The 20,404-nt window shown below is 39.9% G+C and overlaps 1 protein-coding gene across 2 annotated transcripts; it reads right to left on the bottom strand.

Moving 5' to 3' along the window:
• Window positions 1-9,831: 9,831 nt before the first annotated feature.
• Window positions 9,832-19,303, bottom strand: LOC140488162 (transmembrane protein 17-like). 2 transcript variants are annotated; one of them, XM_072588005.1, is made up of 4 exons: window positions 19,124-19,303; window positions 17,852-17,874; window positions 16,973-17,086; window positions 9,832-10,402 (listed from the first exon to the last, which is right to left on the bottom strand). In XM_072588005.1, the coding sequence occupies exons 1-4, from the start codon at window positions 19,281-19,283 to the stop codon at window positions 10,103-10,105; spliced, it is 597 nt and encodes a 198-aa protein (XP_072444106.1). In that variant the 5' UTR covers window positions 19,284-19,303; the 3' UTR covers window positions 9,832-10,102. The 2 variants fall into 2 exon arrangements, with proteins under 2 accessions (XP_072444106.1, XP_072444105.1); XM_072588004.1 differs by having other exon boundaries at window positions 17,852-17,955; window positions 19,124-19,301.
• Window positions 19,304-20,404: the final 1,101 nt, after the last annotated feature.

Below are 20,404 nucleotides of genomic sequence, written 5' to 3'. Positions count from 1 at the left end.
GAGTGCATGGGTGGTGTCTCGAACGTATGTGGGGAGTTCCTGGACTGGGGGGGATAGGACAGTGTCGAGGTAGGTAGAGATGAGTTCGCTGGGGCAGGAGCATGCTGAGACAATAGGTCGGCCAGGGTGGTCAGGCTTGTGGATCTTGGGAAGGAGGTAGAACAGGGCAGTGTGGAGTTCCCGGACTATGAGGTTGGAAGCTGTGGGTGGGAGATCTCCTGAGGTGATGAGGTTCTGTATGGTCTGGGAGATGATGGTTTGGTGATGGGGAGTGGGGTCACAACTTTACAAAGCATTGTGAGTCAGACATTACAGAAAATGCAATTTACAAAATCACATTTCTCATTTGAGCATTCCACTCTTAGATGTCTCCATATCCCACATTGGAACACTTGGTAAGTGTGACAAGAAATTATCTACATTCCAATACAAGCTTAGAGGTGTTCTGTAAGTTAACAGATCCTGGGCGTAGCTTGGCAGAACGGTCTCAAGTGGTGGAAGTTCCTCCAGAATATTTGATGGCTGCTGCAACCATCATTAGTGTGTCCCTCAAGCATCTGAGCTTGGATTTTGGTTGTGCCAATCTGCAACATTCAATCATAGAAGACGACCAAAGGATTTCAGGACCCAAAAAGTGTCTTTCACCATGTTGATGGTTCTGCAGACACAGGTGATTTTTGTCTCGGTGTGCATCCCAAGGAACAGCCTGTACAGCACATGGTCCAACATCACCAAATGCCACCGCGTTTCTCTCAGACTTTCTCTGCAAACACACATTCCAAGGGAATGGTCTCTTCATCACACTATCTCAAAGGTAGCGCACGAAGGTGCAGAGAATCGGGGCCTGCATGAATGACTGACCATCTGTTACTGTCAACAGATGCTGCATTCGAGATGACAGTGTGATGTAGAAACAGTGACACCCATATTCCCACAACTGAATGAAAAAGCCAGCAATGCCTGAGTGACCCATTGCTTCTCTCATTTTTGCAACATTTTGTGGCTGCCATAAGACACTACATATTTAAAGTCCTTAAGTGTTTGTGTGCGAATTTATATCAATAAAAGCTACTTTTTAAAACATGCTATGAAGAATTTCAAACATAGTTCTAGGATTTATACAGTGACCTGGCAAATTATTTAATAGTGAACAGCTTAAACTAATATAAAGACCTGAATTTTCACAATCATGGTAAGTCACTCCGTAATTGTAAAAATGGCGATGGAGGTTGAAATCCAGAAGTTCTACCCCTGAGCATGGATTGCTCATTTTTTTTGCACATTCATGGTTTATAGAGGCAACTGTTTATAAAGAAAACTGCAGCTATATCCAGTCATGAGTGAGTTTCATTTGCCAGAAGTTAGGAACAGAGTGTGTGCAGATTAGGCATGGTAGGAGCAGACTGGATTTTTCAGAGGTATTTATAGAGATGGGAATACCCTTTTGGATAGGGAAAGAAAACCTCTCTGGATTTGGTCTCTGGACACTATTGGCAGAAAGCAGGTGCCTTTGGGAGAGGGAAAGGGCTCTTTCAGGGAGGTAACGTAGCCATTGAGATTGTTCAAAGAATACCGGAATGTGTTGATTGGAACGATCATGAAAGCTGACAAAAGGAACTGTCGATAGTGTAGAATGTGAATGCTAAAGCAACCATGCAGCTTCAAAGGCATTTACAACCCTGTCCTTTAAATATTTGGCAAAAAGGGAGTGTTAAAAAATCATTGCTTGCTGTTTCATTCTGTCTGTGGACATAAGCCTGAAGGTTAACATTAATGGATTTGTGCTGTTTACAGATTTCACAACCTTTCAAGGTCCTTTAACAGTCTGACTAATAACTCCAAGTGGTTCTATATTCACAATGGACTCACAAACCTTTAACATTCACCTTTACCTGTGTTTTTACTTTTGCTACTGTATACCTATTATCTACTATCTATGCTACTTAACTCTGTGATCTGCCTGTATTCACAGGCCTTAGTACACGTGACAATAAATTCATTTCAATTCAATACTCTTTGAATTTGTACAATGAATTCTAGTGTTTGATTTTATCATAGGTGAAAGAAAATTAAATGTAGTGAATTACTTCACTCTTCACACTTAAGAAATATATTTTATTTCATTTCAGCGTGGGTTCTGAGATCTGCCTATTGTGGATACTGGGTGGTTTGACATGTTAGATATAATGGATAGGGGTGTTGAGTGGGTTACATGGTTTGCCACAACTCCCAGAAACCCCAGACCCAAGAATGAAAATAGAAAATCCTAAAATCCGTTTGCCATTTTCTGAGTGGCAGACCTCGCCATGAGAAACATCAGCATTAGCCTCCCATAAACTGCAGGCAGCACCCACCTCATGAGAATGTTTAATACCACAAATCAGATGTTGAACATGTCTCTGGTACAATTAGGGCCTTTCTTCTTGTTAAGCCGGCCTGTGGAAAGTTATCATTAATTGCAGATACATAGTTACAATCAGATCTTGTTGAATGGTGGAGCACGGTCAAGGGGCTGAATGGCTTACTCATGCTTCTAATTCGTAGGTTGTATGTACATTTCAAAATAGCATTACATGAGTGTCACTGCGCTGGGCTGGGATCTGGATATTATCCCAGCATCAAGTTTCCAAACCCAATTTGAAAACTAAACCCCAGACATCTTCAAAGCAGTAAAATAGGGAAATGGGTGTGCAGCAGCTGTAAAAGAATTAAGGAGGTTAAAAACACACGGGTAGGTATGATAGGCAGAATGGTTGCTGTGGAGAAAGATATAGAGGAAAGGTTTCAAAGCACAGACCATGTCAATTGAAGACTCTGTTGTCAATGTTTAAATGCAGGAGGAGGAGGCAGCACAACATGCCAGAGTCAAATATTTCTGGTAAAGACAGAATTTTTGCCCTTAAAGATTGCAGTTCATAGTTTCTGTCAAACCTCTCCTAAAAAATTTTCCATTGTCTGGAGCTGGGAGCATGATTGCTATGTCTTCATGGCAATCTTCATTTAAGATCACTTGTCACAATTGGCAAGTTCCTATAGTTGAATCTACTTCATGTTTTCTCAAGATAATCGGAGGTAACTGTCAGACTCTGTAACAATCAGTGACTAGCAAAATGGAGGGTGATGCTTGTTGTATCATATCTGACATATGGTAGCCATGCTAACAGCAAAGCTTTTATTTTATATTAGCAGGTCTCAGATGATTGTATTTCCGATGAACTGGGAATGTGCTATTGTAAGATGCCTAGAATGTGAGAGGAATTAGTGTAATCATGATAAGTGCATGTTATACATAAGTCTTTTAATTTCTATGTGCATCATGATGTTGTTGAACAAGTCAGAAGATACTGAAGCGTGAAGTTTGTTTTGAAGTTTGGTATGAAAAATACAGAGCAGTAGCCAACTTACTTTCTGCCCAATTTTGGTTTCACTGTAGAAGATAATCAAGCCAGTGTACAATGGGCTGCTGATTCACTATTGCTCTAGTTCATGCTACTACAAAGGTAAGGGATGAGAAGGTATTATTTTGTCAGGAAGTATATGCCGCATTGAAGTGTTTAACTGTGGGTGTTTCAGATTAGTATCTGACTGCAAGTGTCATGTTGCAGTATCTGAATGTAAATTTTATGTTGAATTGCCAGACTTTGTTGACCTTCATGGAATACTGACACTATTGTAGTCTATTTAGCAAGTGAACTTGTCTTTTATTCTAAAATTCCCTTCATGAAACGTGTTTCATCCTAACTGGGAAGTTCCTCCAGACTTTATGTAATTCTAGAAGTTACATGAAAATTCAGGGGATGAAGGGCTTATGCCTGAAACATCAACTCTCCTGCTCCTCCTATGCTGCCTGACTTGCTGTGCTTTTTCCAGCACCACACTTTTAGACTCTGACTCTCCAGCATCTGCAGTCCTCACTTTCTCCTGAATTTTGAAAGTAAGTCCCCTGTGTAACTTTACTGTGGGAAAAATGTTATCTGCTCATCCTCAGCTTTTGAAATTTGGGTCAGGTATCTGCAACTTGTCCTCTCAATAAAGGAGATGGAAAAATGGTTCAACTTTCTATCCAGAACTTTGGCTGCTGCAAGCCATTCAAAGACAATTATTTAAAAAACAAGTTTTATCATGTTTACATTCTGAGTTACTCAGATCACTTCTTATACATCAGGTTTAATGCTTTCAGTTATTTCTATAATTTACTATTTACAGCACCTTACATTTCTTGCACTATTTTAAGTGTCTGATAGCATTCAAATATCAACAGAAAATGTTTAATTTTAAATAGGACCATGAAACAAACAGATGACTCACAGCATGTAACTATAGTATTGTGGTTGCTGTCTAAATCCTCCTCGAGGAAACTGTAATTTCAATTTCCATTTGCAGGAATAGACAGTGAGTTTGATCAACCTGCCTCAACATGCAGCCTAGACTATATCATTCACCTTATGATAAAGATTTCAATTTAAGGTTGGTTCAGTTAGCATGAAGTTATTTTTCTCATGTACTTTACAGATATGATATTCCTAACTTTTATGCATGGTAGACTTCTTGAAATTAACTTTAAAAAGTGGACAGTGTGCTGCAAAAAAAAACTTCCGAGGGTCAGCTGACATTTTGCGATTTCTGCACAAAGATTTAACCTAGGTCTTAGGAAAATTCTGAAATTGTGAATGCCTTCCCTTAAAAAAAACAAAATCCAAAACCATTTGTAAGCCAATCCTTTCTATTGACTGAAAATCATTGTCAATACTCCCTAACCCCACACCCTAGGCTCTGTATCTGCAGGCTCAATCCTTAACAAAGGGATATGCGGAGTTAAAAATCACACAACACCAGATTATAGTCCAATAAATTTATTTGGAAGCACACTAGCTTTCGGAGTGCTGCTCCTTCATCAGGTGGTTCATCAGGCAGCACTCCGAAAGCTAGTGCTTCCAAATAAATTTATTGGACTATAACCAGGCGTTGTGTGATTTTTAACTTTGTAAAAACAATGACTGCAGATGTCTGGAGTAGAGTGGTGCTGGAAAAGCACAGCAGTTCAGGCAGCATCCGAACTTTGTAAGCCCCAGTCCAACACCGGTATCTCCAAATCATGGATATGCTGAGAAAGTAGTTTATCAAAACCAGGTGTGAACAGTCACCATTCACTCCCCATTGTGTTGTAATGGCTTCTTATCTTGAATCCTTTGTGTGAACAATAGAAGTAATGATCACAGAGTTGCCATGATCAAAACTGTCTACAGATATCAAGGTTTATTTTATTCCAAGAACCAGCCAGAGTCGTCAGTCTGCAAACCAACATAACAAAGGGAACAGCAAACAGAATGGAACAAACACAGAGAATGCCAAAGAAACTCAACTGGCTTGGCAGCATCTGTACAGAGAGAAAAACAGAATTAATTTTTTGAGTCCAGTATGGCTCTTTTTCAGAACTGCTTTGGAAAACTGGAAAGCTCCTTGAACAACCAGTTAGCCCAATAGTAGGAGAGAGAGAGAGAGAGAGAGAAAGAGAGAGAGAGAGATTCATTTGTTCAGTTTTGTCTTTTCTGTTAATGGATGTTAAGGTTCGAGGCACTACAACTGAACAAACACACCTTGGAGTGTAGGTTCATATTCCTTGAAAGTGGAGACGCAGGTAGATAGGATAGTGAAGAAAGTGTTTGGTATGCAAACTTTTATTGGTCAGTGCATTGACTATAGGAGTTGGGAGGTCATGTTGCGGCTGTACGTGATTCTGATTCAGCCTCTTTTGGAATACTGTATGCAATTCTGAATTCTCCCCTATAGGAAAGATGTTGTGAAACGTGAAAGGGTTCCGAACAGAACAAGGAGGTTGACAGGGTTGGAGGGTTTGAGCTTTTGGGAGAGGCTGAGTAGGCTGGGGATATTTTCCCTGGAGTGTCAGAGGCAGAGGGGTGACCTTATAGAGGTTTATAAAATCATGAGGGGCATGGATAGACAAAGGGTTTTTTTTCCACAGTGTGGGGGATTCCAAAAGTAGAGGACATAGGTTTAGGGTGAGAGGGAAAAGATATAAAAGGGACCTAAAGGGCAATTTTTTTCATGCAAAGGATGATGTGCGTACGGAATGAGTTGCTAGAGGAAGTCGTGGACAAGCAGGAGGCTGGAAGAATACAGCAAACCAGGCAGCTTCAGGAAGTCGGGAAGTCAATGTTTTGGGTTTAACCCTTCTTCAGGACTGGGGCTGGGTGTAGGGGGAGCTGCAGCCAAATGGGGTGGGAGGACAGGATGGTGAGGTGGGGATAGGTGAAGACATCTGGAGGGTACGACCTGGTTGGCCACTGGAAGGAATGAATCCGGTTGGGAGCTGGAAGGAAGGGTCGGCCAGAGGAATGGGAAGCGGAGTGGCTGGATAGGGAGTCAGGGAATGGGAAGGGAGGTTATATAAAATTGGAAAACGCAGTATTGAGCCCTCTGAACTGAAGGCTGCCCAGGTGGAAGATGAAGTGTCGTTCTTCCAATTTGTGGTCTGATTCGTTGTTACAATGGAGGAGGCTGAGGATGGTCATGTTGGAAAGGGAGTGGGAGGGGGTGGTGACGGTGACTGGGAGGTCAGATCTGTCCTTGCGGGCCCGGCTGAGATGTTTGGCAAAATGTTTCCTTACTATACGCTTGGTCTCTCCGATGTAGAGAAGACCACATCGGGAACACCAGATACATTAAACTAGGTTGGAGGAGAGGCAGGTGAACCTCTGTCTCACCTGGAAGCACTGTTTGGGGCCCTGGATGGAGATGAGGAGGTGGAATACCAGCAGGTTTTGCATCTTTTCCAGTTGCAGAAGAAGGTACCCATGCGTTTGGGGTGGGGGTGGGGTGGTTGGTGGGGAGAGTGGCATGAACCAAGGATTGGCAAAGGGAATGATCTTTACAGAAGGTGAGAGGATTGGGAAGATGTTCTTGGTGGTGTGGTCTAGTTGGAGTTGGAGAAAGTGTTTAAGGATGATGTGTTAGATGCAGAGACTGGTGGTAACTCTGGACAAGGGGGACCCTGTCTTTATTGCGTTTGGTGATAGGGGACTAGTTACAATAGTGGAGCAAGGAATGGAGACAGGGCTGTGGAGGGCTGTCTGGAACGAAGAGGGGAAAAGCACTTTGTTCAAAATAGCTTAACATCTGGGATGCTTGGGAGTGGAATCCTCGTCCGAGCGGATGCAGTGGAGGCAGAGGAATTGGGAGAACGGGATGGAGTTCTTGCAGGATACTGGGTGGGAGGAGGTGAAGTCCATATACCTGTGAGTGTCTATTGGTTTGTAGATTTAGAACTCCTCCAATTTCCTCCAAATCCAGGGGGTGGCTGTGGGCATTCGGATGGGCTTCAGCTACACCTGCCTCTTTGTCAGCTATGTCGAACAGTCCCTCTTCAGTACCTACACAGACACTGTGCTCCACTCTTCCACTGTTACATCGATGACTGCATCAGTGCAGCATCCTGCACCCAGGCTGAACTGGAGCAGTTCATCGATTTCACCTACAACTTCCACCCTGCCCTCAAAGTCACTTGGTCCATCTTGGACACCTCCCTCCCCTTTCTTGACCTCTCCACTTCCGTCTCCAGCCACTGTCTCCAGACAGACATTTACTATAAACCCACAAACTCTCACACCACCTGGGCTACACCTACAACATTTAAAAGGCATCTGGGTGGGTATTTGAATAGGAAGGCTTCAGAGGGATATGGGCCAAATGTTGGCAAATGGGACTAGATTTATCTGGTTGGCATGGACAAGTTGGACCAAAGGGTCTGTTTCTGTGCTGTATAACTCCATAACTCCAGGACCTAAAGTCATGCTTTGTAACTGGAATGTATTTTTCCATGTGTGTGTCTATGTGCATGAGAGAGTGAGTGTGCTCTTTGTGTTTGCATTTTGGGGGCCTGGGTAAACAAACATTATCCTTTATTCTCATTTAAATTTCCCTGACATTCTGCTTTGTGTCTATTACTGAAAATCACAGCACTCAAAAAGTTTTAAAACATTGCCCCTGAAACACTTCATTTGGTGGACAACTGAGAAATGGGGAGGAAAGGGAAAATCTTGCTATGTTTCTTCTTTCCCTGTCCAGAACACTAGAAACAGAGATGTGTGGAAACATGTGTTTGTGTTTCCATGAAATTTGTGTTTATACCGAAAGTGAAAAAGCAAAAGGAATAGTCTCTGAACAGACATTTTTGCAAAATGAAGATATTATATAGTTTTTCTGAAGTTATGTATGTGCCTGTAATTGTATAGATAGTTCCTGCATAGCTCTTAAAAATCCAGGAAGCAGGGAAAGAACAGAATACAAATTTATTTAAAGTGGATGGCATTTTATTTCAGGTTTTCATTCATGGTAAGGCTGTCTTATTTCAGCTGGTGTGTGTATTCTGTAAAAGTGAGGATGCAATTCTGCAGCTAACTTTTGAAATATTGAAAATTAATTAAGGTTTGGAATAACTATCTGAGCCACATTTCGACCATCAAAGAGCACTCAACATCAGAAGATGGAGTTGCCATGTGCTCCTCTAAAACTGAAATATATTGTGGTGGGGAGTAAAGGGTACTTATGTTGCTAGTATTAAAGGATTTTCCCAGTAGGGCCTATTTGGCAAAACTCTTAAATTCTTGCACATACATCCACTCCAAGTTCCTTTGAACTGTTATCCAAAGTTTGGAGACACTTTTCTTGCAGTGAAAATGGTAGGAAACAGAGCGAGTGCCATATTTTTCTCCTGTGTGTGTTTGGTGGGAAGGTACAGATGATGTTGTTGGAACCAGCCAGTGGAAAGCAGCAGGCAAGTGGGAGTACAAACCTCAAATCACTTTCTGTATTTGCCTAGCACTGACCTGGTGCAGAATTGTCCATGCAGTGGGTGTAGGTTACAGGCAGTGAAATGAAAACCAAGAGGCTAGCCTCATCCTCCTGTGTGAGGAATTTTTTTTTAAATTAAGAAGTCCTTGTCTTTCCAAATACATGTACATCCTGTCCCTCAGGATTCCTCCAACAACTTGTCCACCACCGATGTCAGGCTCACTGGTCTATAATTCCCTGGCTTGTCCTTACCACCCTTCTTAAACAGTGGCACCATGTTTGCCAACCTCCAGTCTTCCGGCACCTCACCTGTGACTATCGATGATACAAATATCTCAGCAAGAGGCCCAGCAATCATTTCTCTAGCTTCCCACAGAGTTCTCGGGTACATCTGATCAGGTCCTGGGGATTTATCCACCTTTACCCGTTTCAAGACATCCAGCACTTCCTCCTCTGTAATATGGACATTTTGCAAGATTTCACCATCTATTTCCCTACAGTCTATATCTTCCATATCCTTTTCCACAGTAAACATTGATGCAAAATACTCATTTAGTATCTCCCCCATTTTCTGTGGCTCCACACAACGGCTGCCTTGCTGATCTTTGAGGGGCCCTATTTTCTCCCTAGTTACCCTTTTGTCCTTAATGTATTTGTAAAAACCCTTTGGATTCTCCTTAATTCTATTTGCCAAAGCTATGTCATGTCCTCTTTTTGCCCTCCTGATTTCCCTCTTAAGTATACTCCTACTTCCTTTATACTCTTCTAAGGATTCACTCAATTCACTCTATACCTGACATATGCTTCCTTCTTTTTCTTAACCAAACCCTCAATTTCTTTCATTCCAGAAGAAGTGTATGTTAGCAAAAGTCAGGTTCAAATTCGGCTGACAATCTTTCAGACACTTGAAGAGCTGTCTGGAAGGGCACAGGGAGAGCTGGGACAAGGGAGGGAACCAAAAAAAATGATTTCAATAAGCAATATTAAAACATTCAGCCATACACAAACAACATAGGCAACTCAATTTTCACAAAGATTGGCTTTATTTTAAAAAAACGTATTGTGGCAGTTTTCTGTAGGTTTAATACATAAAGCTGTGAAGCTTTCCTCGTCCTATTCATTGACTGAATTACACTGAAACAAACATCAATTCTTTCACACAGCAGTCACCTCACAACAATTGAACAGAAGTCTCAGCATTTGCAATGAGATAAGTTCACAGGAATAATGGTGGGATCTGCATGCATTAACGTGGTTGGGACCTTCAATACACATGGAAGTTTGTACTTCACTAAACATTGGAAACAGAGTTCTTCCCATGTCGAATACTTGTTCCTTGTCTCATTTTGTTCTGTTGTGAATGTTCTGGCTTTTGAAAGTGCTGAAGGTAAAAGCGTGTAGCAAAGTGGTTTGTCATTTGTCTTAGGGCCTGGAATCCCACAATCAATTCAAAAACCAGGAAGGTCAAGTAGAGAATGTGAATAGTCTGCTCCAGGGGTAAAATGATGATAGATCGATCAGTGAGGAAGAAGAGAATAATAGGTAGCTGGATTGTAAAGGATAGCAACCAAAATCCAGCTAACTCTGGCAGCTGCAGGTCAAAATCCAAAAGGCAGATCAGGAGCTGACACACAATAATAATCAGTACTTTAAACAAAATTTAAATCATTAGGAACATGCAAAACAAATTGGCCCCACAAGCCTTTTTAATCGTTCATGATTAATCATGATTGATCAGTATCTTACATTCTCAACTCACATTGGCTTTATAATCCTTAAAGGCCTTGCTTAGCAAAACTCTTATGCTAGATAAGATTTAAATGTATTATTTGTGCCAACATCTACTGATTTGTTTTATATGAAATAGGTCCATATATCTAATAAGTTTGCATCAAGGTGTGTTTCCAACTTTTTTCTTGAATTTCTTGCTTTAACTTTACAGATACCATCAGGTCTACACTCCAGCAACTGAAACATTTTCTTTCTGCCTACCCAATGACTTCCTTTCAAAATCCTGAAAGCTGTGTTCAAATTGTCCCCATCTTCAATAATCCATGGAATTCAAGCTTACTGTATATAATGTTGAAGAAGGGCTCATGCTCAAAACGTCGATTCTCCTGCTCCTTGGATGCTGCCTGACCTGCTGCGCTTTTCCAGCAACACATTTTCAGCTCTGATCTCCAGCATCTGCAGTCCTCACTTTCTCCTGTATATAATGTTTCCCAATAATAAAACCTTTGAGGCTCTGATAACACTCTGATAAATCTGCATTGCAATTTTCCCTAGCTAATATTCAGACTGTATCGAATCATAATATAGTTACAGCACAGAAGGAGGCCAATCAGCCTGCTATGTTCAGCACTGGCTCCCCAAAAGAACAATTTATCTATAGTATTACAGTATAACTTTACAAAGTTAAAAATCACACAACGCCAGAATAGAGTCCAACAGGTTTATTTGGAAGCACTAGCTTTCGGAGCGCTGCTCCTTCATCAGGGGTTTCCCTTTAGTCCTGCATATGTGGATCTCTATGACTCTATAGTAGGTCATTTATACTTTGTGGTTGCCATTCAGTTTAATCTATCAATCAGGATTGGGATGAATTGCAATTGGATTGAGCTGCAAAACTGAGATGTATCTGCACTGATCATCATTTGGTAGTCCTTGATAATTACTGAAAAAAATACACATTTTCTTGAATCTTTTCATCTTGAACACATCAAGACATTCACAAGAACACCAATATATAGGGAAATGTTTTATTCTGAGTAAGAATAGAGGGCTGATTCATTGCAAGTAGGCTCTGACTGGCAGGGGTATTACCATGGAGAATGTACTAGTTAGATGATGATTGGCACTTAACTGTCAAGTTTTGTATACATTAAACCAGACTGATTGTCTCAGTTGGTCAAAGCATTGCCCTGAAGAATGAACCAGAGAGTGGCTGTAACCTCTTTGGTTAAATTGAAGCAGGTACAATGTGTGTACATGTTCTTTTGGTCAACAAAGAATAGCACCCTGTGTGTACCTTCCACAACAAACAAGAATAGCACACTGTTGCTCAAATGTTTGAGATTTCTTTTGAGAAATCTACTATGGGCTCTCTACTATTGACTACTGTGAACCTATTCTCACTTGTCATTATGGAATTTGGTACCCCTACAGTTCTACACACACTATCCATTTGGCTAATTCAGCAACCTTGTAAATACAGTCCAAGCCATTTGCTCATTGTGCAAGCTTAATACTGAAATAAGACACATAAAAGCTATCTTGTGAAGTAATAGCTACTTTGATTTGATCATTTCTTGCTGCACGTCATGCAAACTCATGACTGGACCTAAGGATGTCACATTCAGTTCTGATATGTGCACAGTCTGCCTCTGATTACCATGGAAGGGGATTTCAAAAAGCATTTGAGCAGCAGGCTATTCCATGTTGCTGCTATACAGTTACACCTTGAGTTGTTACGAGATGCTGCTTGCAAAACAAGACAGTATTTTGGCTACACACAAAAGAGTAATGTATATAAATTTCAGTGACACTTGGTAAGTAGACAATATGTCCCAAAGGCTGGTGGGCTGTAACAGACAATCAATTGTATTTGTTTGGCTGCTCACAAAAGGAAAAGTATCATGGATACCCAATGTATGTTGTCCAATATTACATTGATTCTGCAAATGAACAACATTTGCTAAATAATCTTGACTGCATGAAGAATTACATTGGCAACCATTTCAGATTGTCACTCTAGAAGCTCCATGTATATACATTCACATAAGGTCCTTATCTTTGAAGATAGAAAGACCATGTACACATTCAATATCTCTTTCAACTTGACGAAATAGGTGGCAGGCATACTTTGATTCATTCCTCAGGGAAATGCTTTGACCAATCAGAGTCAACATGCTTGGTTTATGATTAAGCAAAGCTTAGCAATTGACTGTCAGTCATCATCCAACTGAACATTCTTTACAGCAATTCCCTTACAATGCAAATTCACTTGCCAACAAATCAATACCCTTTTCTCATATCATATATGGTGTTATTCCCCCTTTACTGTAGTATCCATATGAACATCCTGTTGAGTGCAAGACAAAGAGCTTTAACAAAATACGTCTTCTTTCACCACTACTCAAATATACATATAATAGGATTCCTTTTACAATAAACAACTGGAATCAATTTTAAAGTCACATAATATTTGCTGATTGCATTAAATAGACAGAAATGCTAAAGGCCAGATATTTGAATTAAAGAAAAGATTGCGAAAGAAAAACTAAATGTCCAAAACAATCCAATTTTATCTTTCAATTGCTAATTTCAGATATTTAAAGCATTTTCTGTTTCTTCAAAATCATCCTTATTTCTAAACACTGTAAACTGAAATTTTCTGAACTTAGACATTTTATTAGAGTGTTAAATTTCATGAGAAGTTGTAAATTTAGGAAGTGCATTCAGATAATGAGGTAAGCATGTTTTGCTGGTTGACAGTTGTTGCAAGCAGAATTAACTCACACATTCTGAATTTTTATACAGGGAGATTTTATTTTATTGTTGTATTCTGCATGTTTATGGATATGTTCTTAATGCCTTGAATCAATGGAACTAATAAAATTCTCCATTTGATATGCATCCTATTTTGTTTGGCTCCACTGAAGATGAACTTACGTTTCTCAACAAAAGAATAGATGACTTTGGTTTCTGAATAACTCTGAAGCCGTCTATGTACGAATGCTGGTCAGTATTGAGGTTTGGGCTGACAAGTGGTAAGAGACATTCACACTGTACAACAGCCAGGCAATGACCATTGTAGAGAATGTAACCATTGCCTACTGACACTTAGTCATTACCATTGCAGATACCTCCACTGTCAACATCCTAGAGATTGCTATTGACCAGAAACTAAACTGAACTAGCCATAAACGCTGTGTCTAAAAGATCAGATCAGTGACTCCAAGTCCTGCAGTGAGTAATTCACCTCCAGACTCTTCAAAGTCTGTCCACTATCTACAAGTTAGGTGTGTGACTGAATACACCTTCTTGCTTGGATGACTATGGCTTTAATAATACTCAAGTGGCATGGCACCACTCAAGGCAAAGCAACCCATTTGTCCAGCACCAAATCCTTCCATTGTGGACACTCAGTAGCAGCAGGGCACACCATCGACAAGATGCATTGCAGAAACTCACCAAGGATCCTTGGACAGCACCTTCTAAACCCATGATCACTATTTTCCAAGGACAATGGCAGCAGTTAGATAGGAAAATTACCACCTGCAATTTCCCCATGAAGTCACTTAGCATGCTGAAACATATCATCATTCCTTCACTGTTGCTGTGTTCATATCCTAGAACTCCCTTCCAAATAGCAATGTGGGTCTACACAATACTCCCTCCATTTATTTTTCAATGTGCAAATCTTTTTGCTCTATGCTCTGAAACAAAGTCCGAAATTGGAAGGCAAATCATTGGTACGTGAATCAACCTGTAGAGAACCTCAGGGGAACCTAGCGCAGTGTAGTGGAAACATTAGGTCTACTTACACCAAATGGACTGCAGAGGTTAAAAAAAAAACAGCTTAGTACCACTTTCCTAAGGGCTAGGGATGGAAATTAAATGCTGACACAACCAATGACGTTCATATTTCATGGTGAATTTTTAAAAAATTCTGTTCCATTTCTCTTTCTGTTCTACATGTTCAGCAGGGATCTGAAAGGATGTTGTTTATAGTTCCCCAGTTTGGAATCTGTGCCTTGGTGCACTGAGCAAAAATACATGACTAAATTAGATTAAAATAACAATCATTTCTCCCTTCTTTCTCTGGAAATGCTGCATCATCTTAAGATTAAAGTCTACAGGTCTAGCTGCCCTTTCCCCAAGTGCCAACAGTGATTGTTCGCAACCTATTGATTCAAAGGAATGTCATAGTTGAGTCTGAATATGCCATCTTATTAAGGCATTTATCTCTTCAATAGGAAAGATTTCATAAATCTACTGGTAAATGCCAGGTGTTGATGGTAAATGTTGGGGCTAGATCGGGTTGGGATATCTGTCGGCATGGACGGGTTGGACTGAAGGGTCTGTTTCTATGCTATTCTAAGCCTCTATGACTTACCCAATGAGTCATTGGTGGAGTATGCAGGGAGAAACACTTACAGCTGTTGGAGATTGTGCTGCATAGTGTGAAATAACATAACTTTGTCCAGCTCCAAAAATCATATTTTTTGCATGTATTCATAAGTTGATCCACTTTTGCAGTTCCAATATGCGATGTTTGTATTAGCATTGAGCCCTATTTATTTACCTTGTAAGTGCATATTTTACCATGTGAGGCAGTGAACAGGTGACATGAGCTGTTTTATGAAGAAGATGTACAGCAGTTTAAGGCTCACCGGCATGGAGCAGATTCCCCATTGTGAATGATGAAGAGAAATTAGGCTTCCAACAAAACCAATGAAGCTGTTCATGTTAAAAATTTGCTAACTTGTCAAGAAACTGTGCTGCAGCAAGGAAATTTGCTGTGAGTGAAAAGCTGATGTGAGAGTAGAAGAGGGAGGAGTCTGCCCTGAAGAAGGTGTCCAAGACCAAATATATGATCAGAGCAGGGGGCAGCCCACTGGTGTGATCTTGAGAAAAATGCATCAGAATGGGTCATCAAACATTGTCAGAATGGTTTCATTGCCATCAGGTATGCAATGTGTATAAAAGCACTGAAGTAGGTCAAATCAAACTGCGAGTCCAGCAAAGATTTCAGAACACCAATCAGTTAGGTGTGGCTGCTTTCTGGAATTAAAATGTCTACTGTGCAGCCAAAGGCTAAGATTGCTCACAGACTAGCTCGGTTTTGCCATAATTACCAGTTTCTAGCAACTCATTATTAGACTGAGGCAAAAAACATAAACACCAGTTGTGAATGAAATCCCCGTGTGTTTTGGTATGCCCAGCAACCAAGCTGCAGAGTGGCAAGGTTTGAAAACAGCTCTATTAAAGTCGAGAAGACATAAGAGGCTGCATGGCTGACTGAACAATATTAAAGTCTAAAGTAATTTCCCACTGTTAAACACTCCAAAATACAACCACAACTACATTCCGAAAATTACGTTCTGTGTAAGGATTTGTGTGCATGTTGCTGATAATGGTTAGATGGACAAGAAAGCCTTCTGGTGCCCTAAGGTTATGGGGAGAAAGAATGTGATTTATTACTGTTTGACATCTTCAGATCCTGTCAAAACAATGAGACGAAGAGGACCCTACAAAGAATTAACATCCACATTGACCTCAGCATGAAGGGATTTAATATCTGTAGTTCAATCTTTGAATCTATGTCTCAGCAAGCCATTCAAGTATAATTTCCATGCCAAATGGAATAGGTGGGTAGTTAATAATTAAAATCTTCACAAAGAATGGAAATCCATTGACTGGCCCATTTGATGTTTTGGGTTTTGTTGTCTTATCATGTCATGAGACGTTATTAATCATAATCATAAAATCATTCAGAAGATGAAATATTCAATTCAATGGATGGACAGGAAGATGATTTTTGTAGAGGGGTAGCTCTGAAACCAGCAAAGTTTCCACCAAACTCTTGAAACCAGCAAACTGAACATTCAGGTCAGAGTAGAATCCTTCCAATGATGCTGGAGCCAAAGTGACTCTGAATGAATTCAGTGAATTCTGCATCTCTGCACAGAAAGAGGTTGAGGCCAAAACATTGAATGTTTTCAAGAAAGAGATTGATGTAGTTCTTAGAGCTAAAGGGAACAAAGATTATGGGGAGAAAGCATGAAGAGGGACCTGAGCTGGATGATTAACCATGATCATATAAATGCAGAGCAGACTCAAAAGGCAGAATAGCCCATTGCTTCTCTTATTGTCTGCTTTGCTTTGTATCAGATGTCAAAGGGAATACATTTGATGAGATTTAAAATGGTTTCATTGTACTTTATTCAATAAACCGTGCTGCATTAATTTCATATGAATTACCAGTGTTATGCATTTCTTTCATAATTCAAAATGGCAGTTAGCTAGATCCACACTGTTGGTTCACATTTTATACTCAGTGTGTAAATCGACCTCAGCTTTTGCAGCAATTGTTAGAGGTTACACAGCTGGACTGAAACCAGCAAACTATGGTAATATTCATTTCTAAGTCACTCACCTTTTCCTGCAAGTTTCCCATGTAGCCCAGATAAAGTCGGACACATTCAATTAATGTGAGAATTGTCACAGCCATCAAAAGCAACCACTGGTAGTATCCTGGTAAAAGGCTGTACTGTTCCAGGGAGGGAGGTGAAGAGAGACAGAGCTCGTCAGTACATCACAATTCAATGTGATTGGTTAATTAGGGCTGAGAACAAGCCTTAATTAAGTTTAATTGCAAAAATGAGAACTATAGATATTTCTATATTAATTAGTAGACTATACCACTAATTAATTATCACCTACTTAATATTATATGTCTGCAGTAAAACAAATGACAACATTCCAATGTTATCTTTACAAAGTTCAGTGTTGAAGGGTTTTATCAACCAAAGCTTGGCTCTCTCATAGTAAACTCTCTCCATCCTGATCACATCACCCCACATCCCAATTCCCATCTTGATTCCTCCCACCATTCCAATTTGTTTTCTCAAAATCTTTTCATCAGTTGGAACTAATTGCTCCACCAGTGTTTTGCTAATCTTGGCTTTCTGCTACTGTGTTATCTTTAAGCTATCCTTATAGCTATCTGTAGCAGCTATGTTTGTGAATTCAGAATGGAAACGTAACCTGTCTCTCAATACTTCCCTGTACTTTGTTGCTGCGTCAAAGACCTTAAGTAAGTCTGGTTCTAAGCTATAAAATGCACCCCCCAACTTAATGCTCTTTTCTAGAGCAATCACTCGGTTTTTATCAAGAGTTGTTGCTGTAGATGAGTTCATGGACTTGGTCACTGTTAACTAGATTTTTTTCCTTTGAATCCTGACAGAAATCCCATCTGGCTCCTTCTTGATGGTTGACACAGGAGTATCAATAGAGCCTCACAACAAATGTTTACCTTAAGTTGAAGCATGGTCACTTCTGATGTCCACCAGAATGGAAAGAAGAAGACATTGAAATACAGTGTCATCTGCAAGGGTAAGCTGGACACCACCTCATTCGCTATTAACAGAAAAACTCAACTCAAATGAATTATTAAACATTTTTATTGTGATAATTAGTAGTAACAGAACCAAGATCATTTTAGCTGTAAATGTGTACACATTATTCCACATAATTATACACAGTTAAGAAGTTACAGAGCAAGAAAGCTGGTGAAAATGTCTAGCAGCTAATGATTTAAATAAAGCATTTTATTTAAATTCTATTCCTGGGGGCTGAAAGTATTTAATAGTTTTCACAACTAATCCTATTCAATTAAGGCATATGGAAGATAATAAGAACAAATCATGATCTGGTTAAACTCCATAGTCTGAATAAAAAGGCCTCTATAGTAAGTTCATGGCATTACCTACTGTTAACACATTTTGAAAACTTTCTAAATTAACCAATACACTATACCACTAACCAGAAGCACATGAATGAGACAAGTATTGTTTGCCATTTGTGCAAAACAAAACATCATCTACACTTCAAAAATAGTTAACTAGCTGTTAAAGATTTTGAGACATACAGCCGTTGAGTCACATAGCATGGAAACAGACCCTTCGGTCCAACCCAGTCCATGTCGAGCATAATCCCAAACTAAACTAGTCCCACCTGCCTTCTTCTGGCCCACGTGAAAGGCTTTATAGAAATGCAAGGTGTTCCTTTTGTTTTAGTTACAAGTTAGTGCTTAATCTAAGCTTCCATTTTAAAATACCCCTGTAAGATTTCATAGAATTTGTATTTGATGGTGATAAAAACTGCTAGGCCAATCTGTACAATACTAATGCTATAATGCAAAACCAGGGGTAGCATAAACCTATAGGACTTTGGGTTGCTTGTACCCCTGAATTTGTTATCTTAGGTTATTTAAATTTTAACGATCTAAGTAACATAATTTGCCATATTTTCTTGTTGGGTTCTTATTTCTCTCACTGTACATTGGAGATAGACACAATCTGGGTTACAGCTGGTGTTGTTGCACCTTCCTGCACAAACATATGCTGTCATAGACCTTTGGGTTATTGCCAATATTTTATGGGAGTTCCCTGTTAAATTGCCATGTTTGTCAGTCTGGGTTATTGCTAGGACTGTGCATGGGAACTCCTTCTGTAAGCCTGTCATATTTTGTGTTATTACCAGTTGTTACAGGTGTAAATTTGCATTTTCTGCTGATGTGACTTACCTGAAATATTGTTATGTCCATTGCCACAGTCTCCAGTTTTAGTGCTGATGAAAAGAGATCCACTGAAGTTGGTCAGATTCTGACTGATATTATGAGGCAGAGAAGAGTACAGAGACATGGCTAGTAGAGAAATCTGTTCCATTTGAGTTAAATCCTTCATAATCCCAGCACCATCTGATCTGCAGTAATACAATAATCTCCTGCAACAGCAGCCAAAACACCACATATGTACAACACTCTGATACCCTGGAGTATTTGTCAGTGCCATATAAAATATTAATTATACTGTTCACCTGTATATTATTGTTAAAATCAGTCTTTTAAAAAAAATTATTTTTATTGAAAAAATAGCTTTTTAAATATTACAACAAATACAAAACAATAATTTAAAACTGTACAAAAAAGAACACAAGAAAAAAGTACAAATTATACATACAAATGTACAAATATATACAGAAAAATATAGAATAAAAAACCCAATTATTTAACTAAATAAATAATAACTAACATCAAACCAATAAATAGTAATAACTCAACTCAGCCAAACAAGATATTTATACGTTCACAGTTCCTCCTCCCTGGATATTGGACTCGTAAAACACAATTGTTATGGTTATATAAAAGCCCTTATTAGTGTGGCAAATAAATCTGTATCCAGGTATTTCAAAAAGGGCTGCCATAAAAATTCTCAGTTTTGTGGTGTACCATACTTGTGAGAAAATCCAATGGGATATGCTCCATAACAATCTTCTGCTAACCCGACAGGCCCGGGGGTTTTTGGATACCCAACCCAGCAAGATATTCTTTCTTGTGCGAAAAGTGATGACGGTGAAAATATTTTTCTTATGCGCCTCTGCAGAGAACACACTGGGCAGGCCCAGAAGAAGAGAGATCGGGTCCTTCTCCACCCTTACACCCAAAATCCTCTCCATTGCACCCGCCACAGTGCTCCACAGGATGGAGCCTACCACAGGATCAGAGACAATGGGTAAGTGTGCTGGTACAGACTTTGCACTTGGGACATGTTGAAGGTGCCCCGGTTTAAATTTTGACAAATGGTCCGGAGCCAAGTGGACCCTGTGGAGAACCTTCAACTGTAAAGCATGGGTTCTATTGCAAATTGATATCTTTATTGTGTTTTCCCAAATAGCTTCCCTTTCTTTGGAGGAGTCTTTAACACCTCGCTCTCTCTCCCACATCCTGCAGAGTTGATCGAACTCATCTGAGGGGGCACCCCCCAATTGATGCTAGAAAGAGCTGACAGAAAATGTACTCTTAGCA

Source organism: Chiloscyllium punctatum, chromosome 17, assembly GCF_047496795.1.
Source record: "Chiloscyllium punctatum isolate Juve2018m chromosome 17, sChiPun1.3, whole genome shotgun sequence".
NCBI lineage: Eukaryota > Metazoa > Chordata > Chondrichthyes > Orectolobiformes > Hemiscylliidae > Chiloscyllium > Chiloscyllium punctatum.
This window is presented reverse-complemented; position numbering and strand designations above follow the sequence as displayed.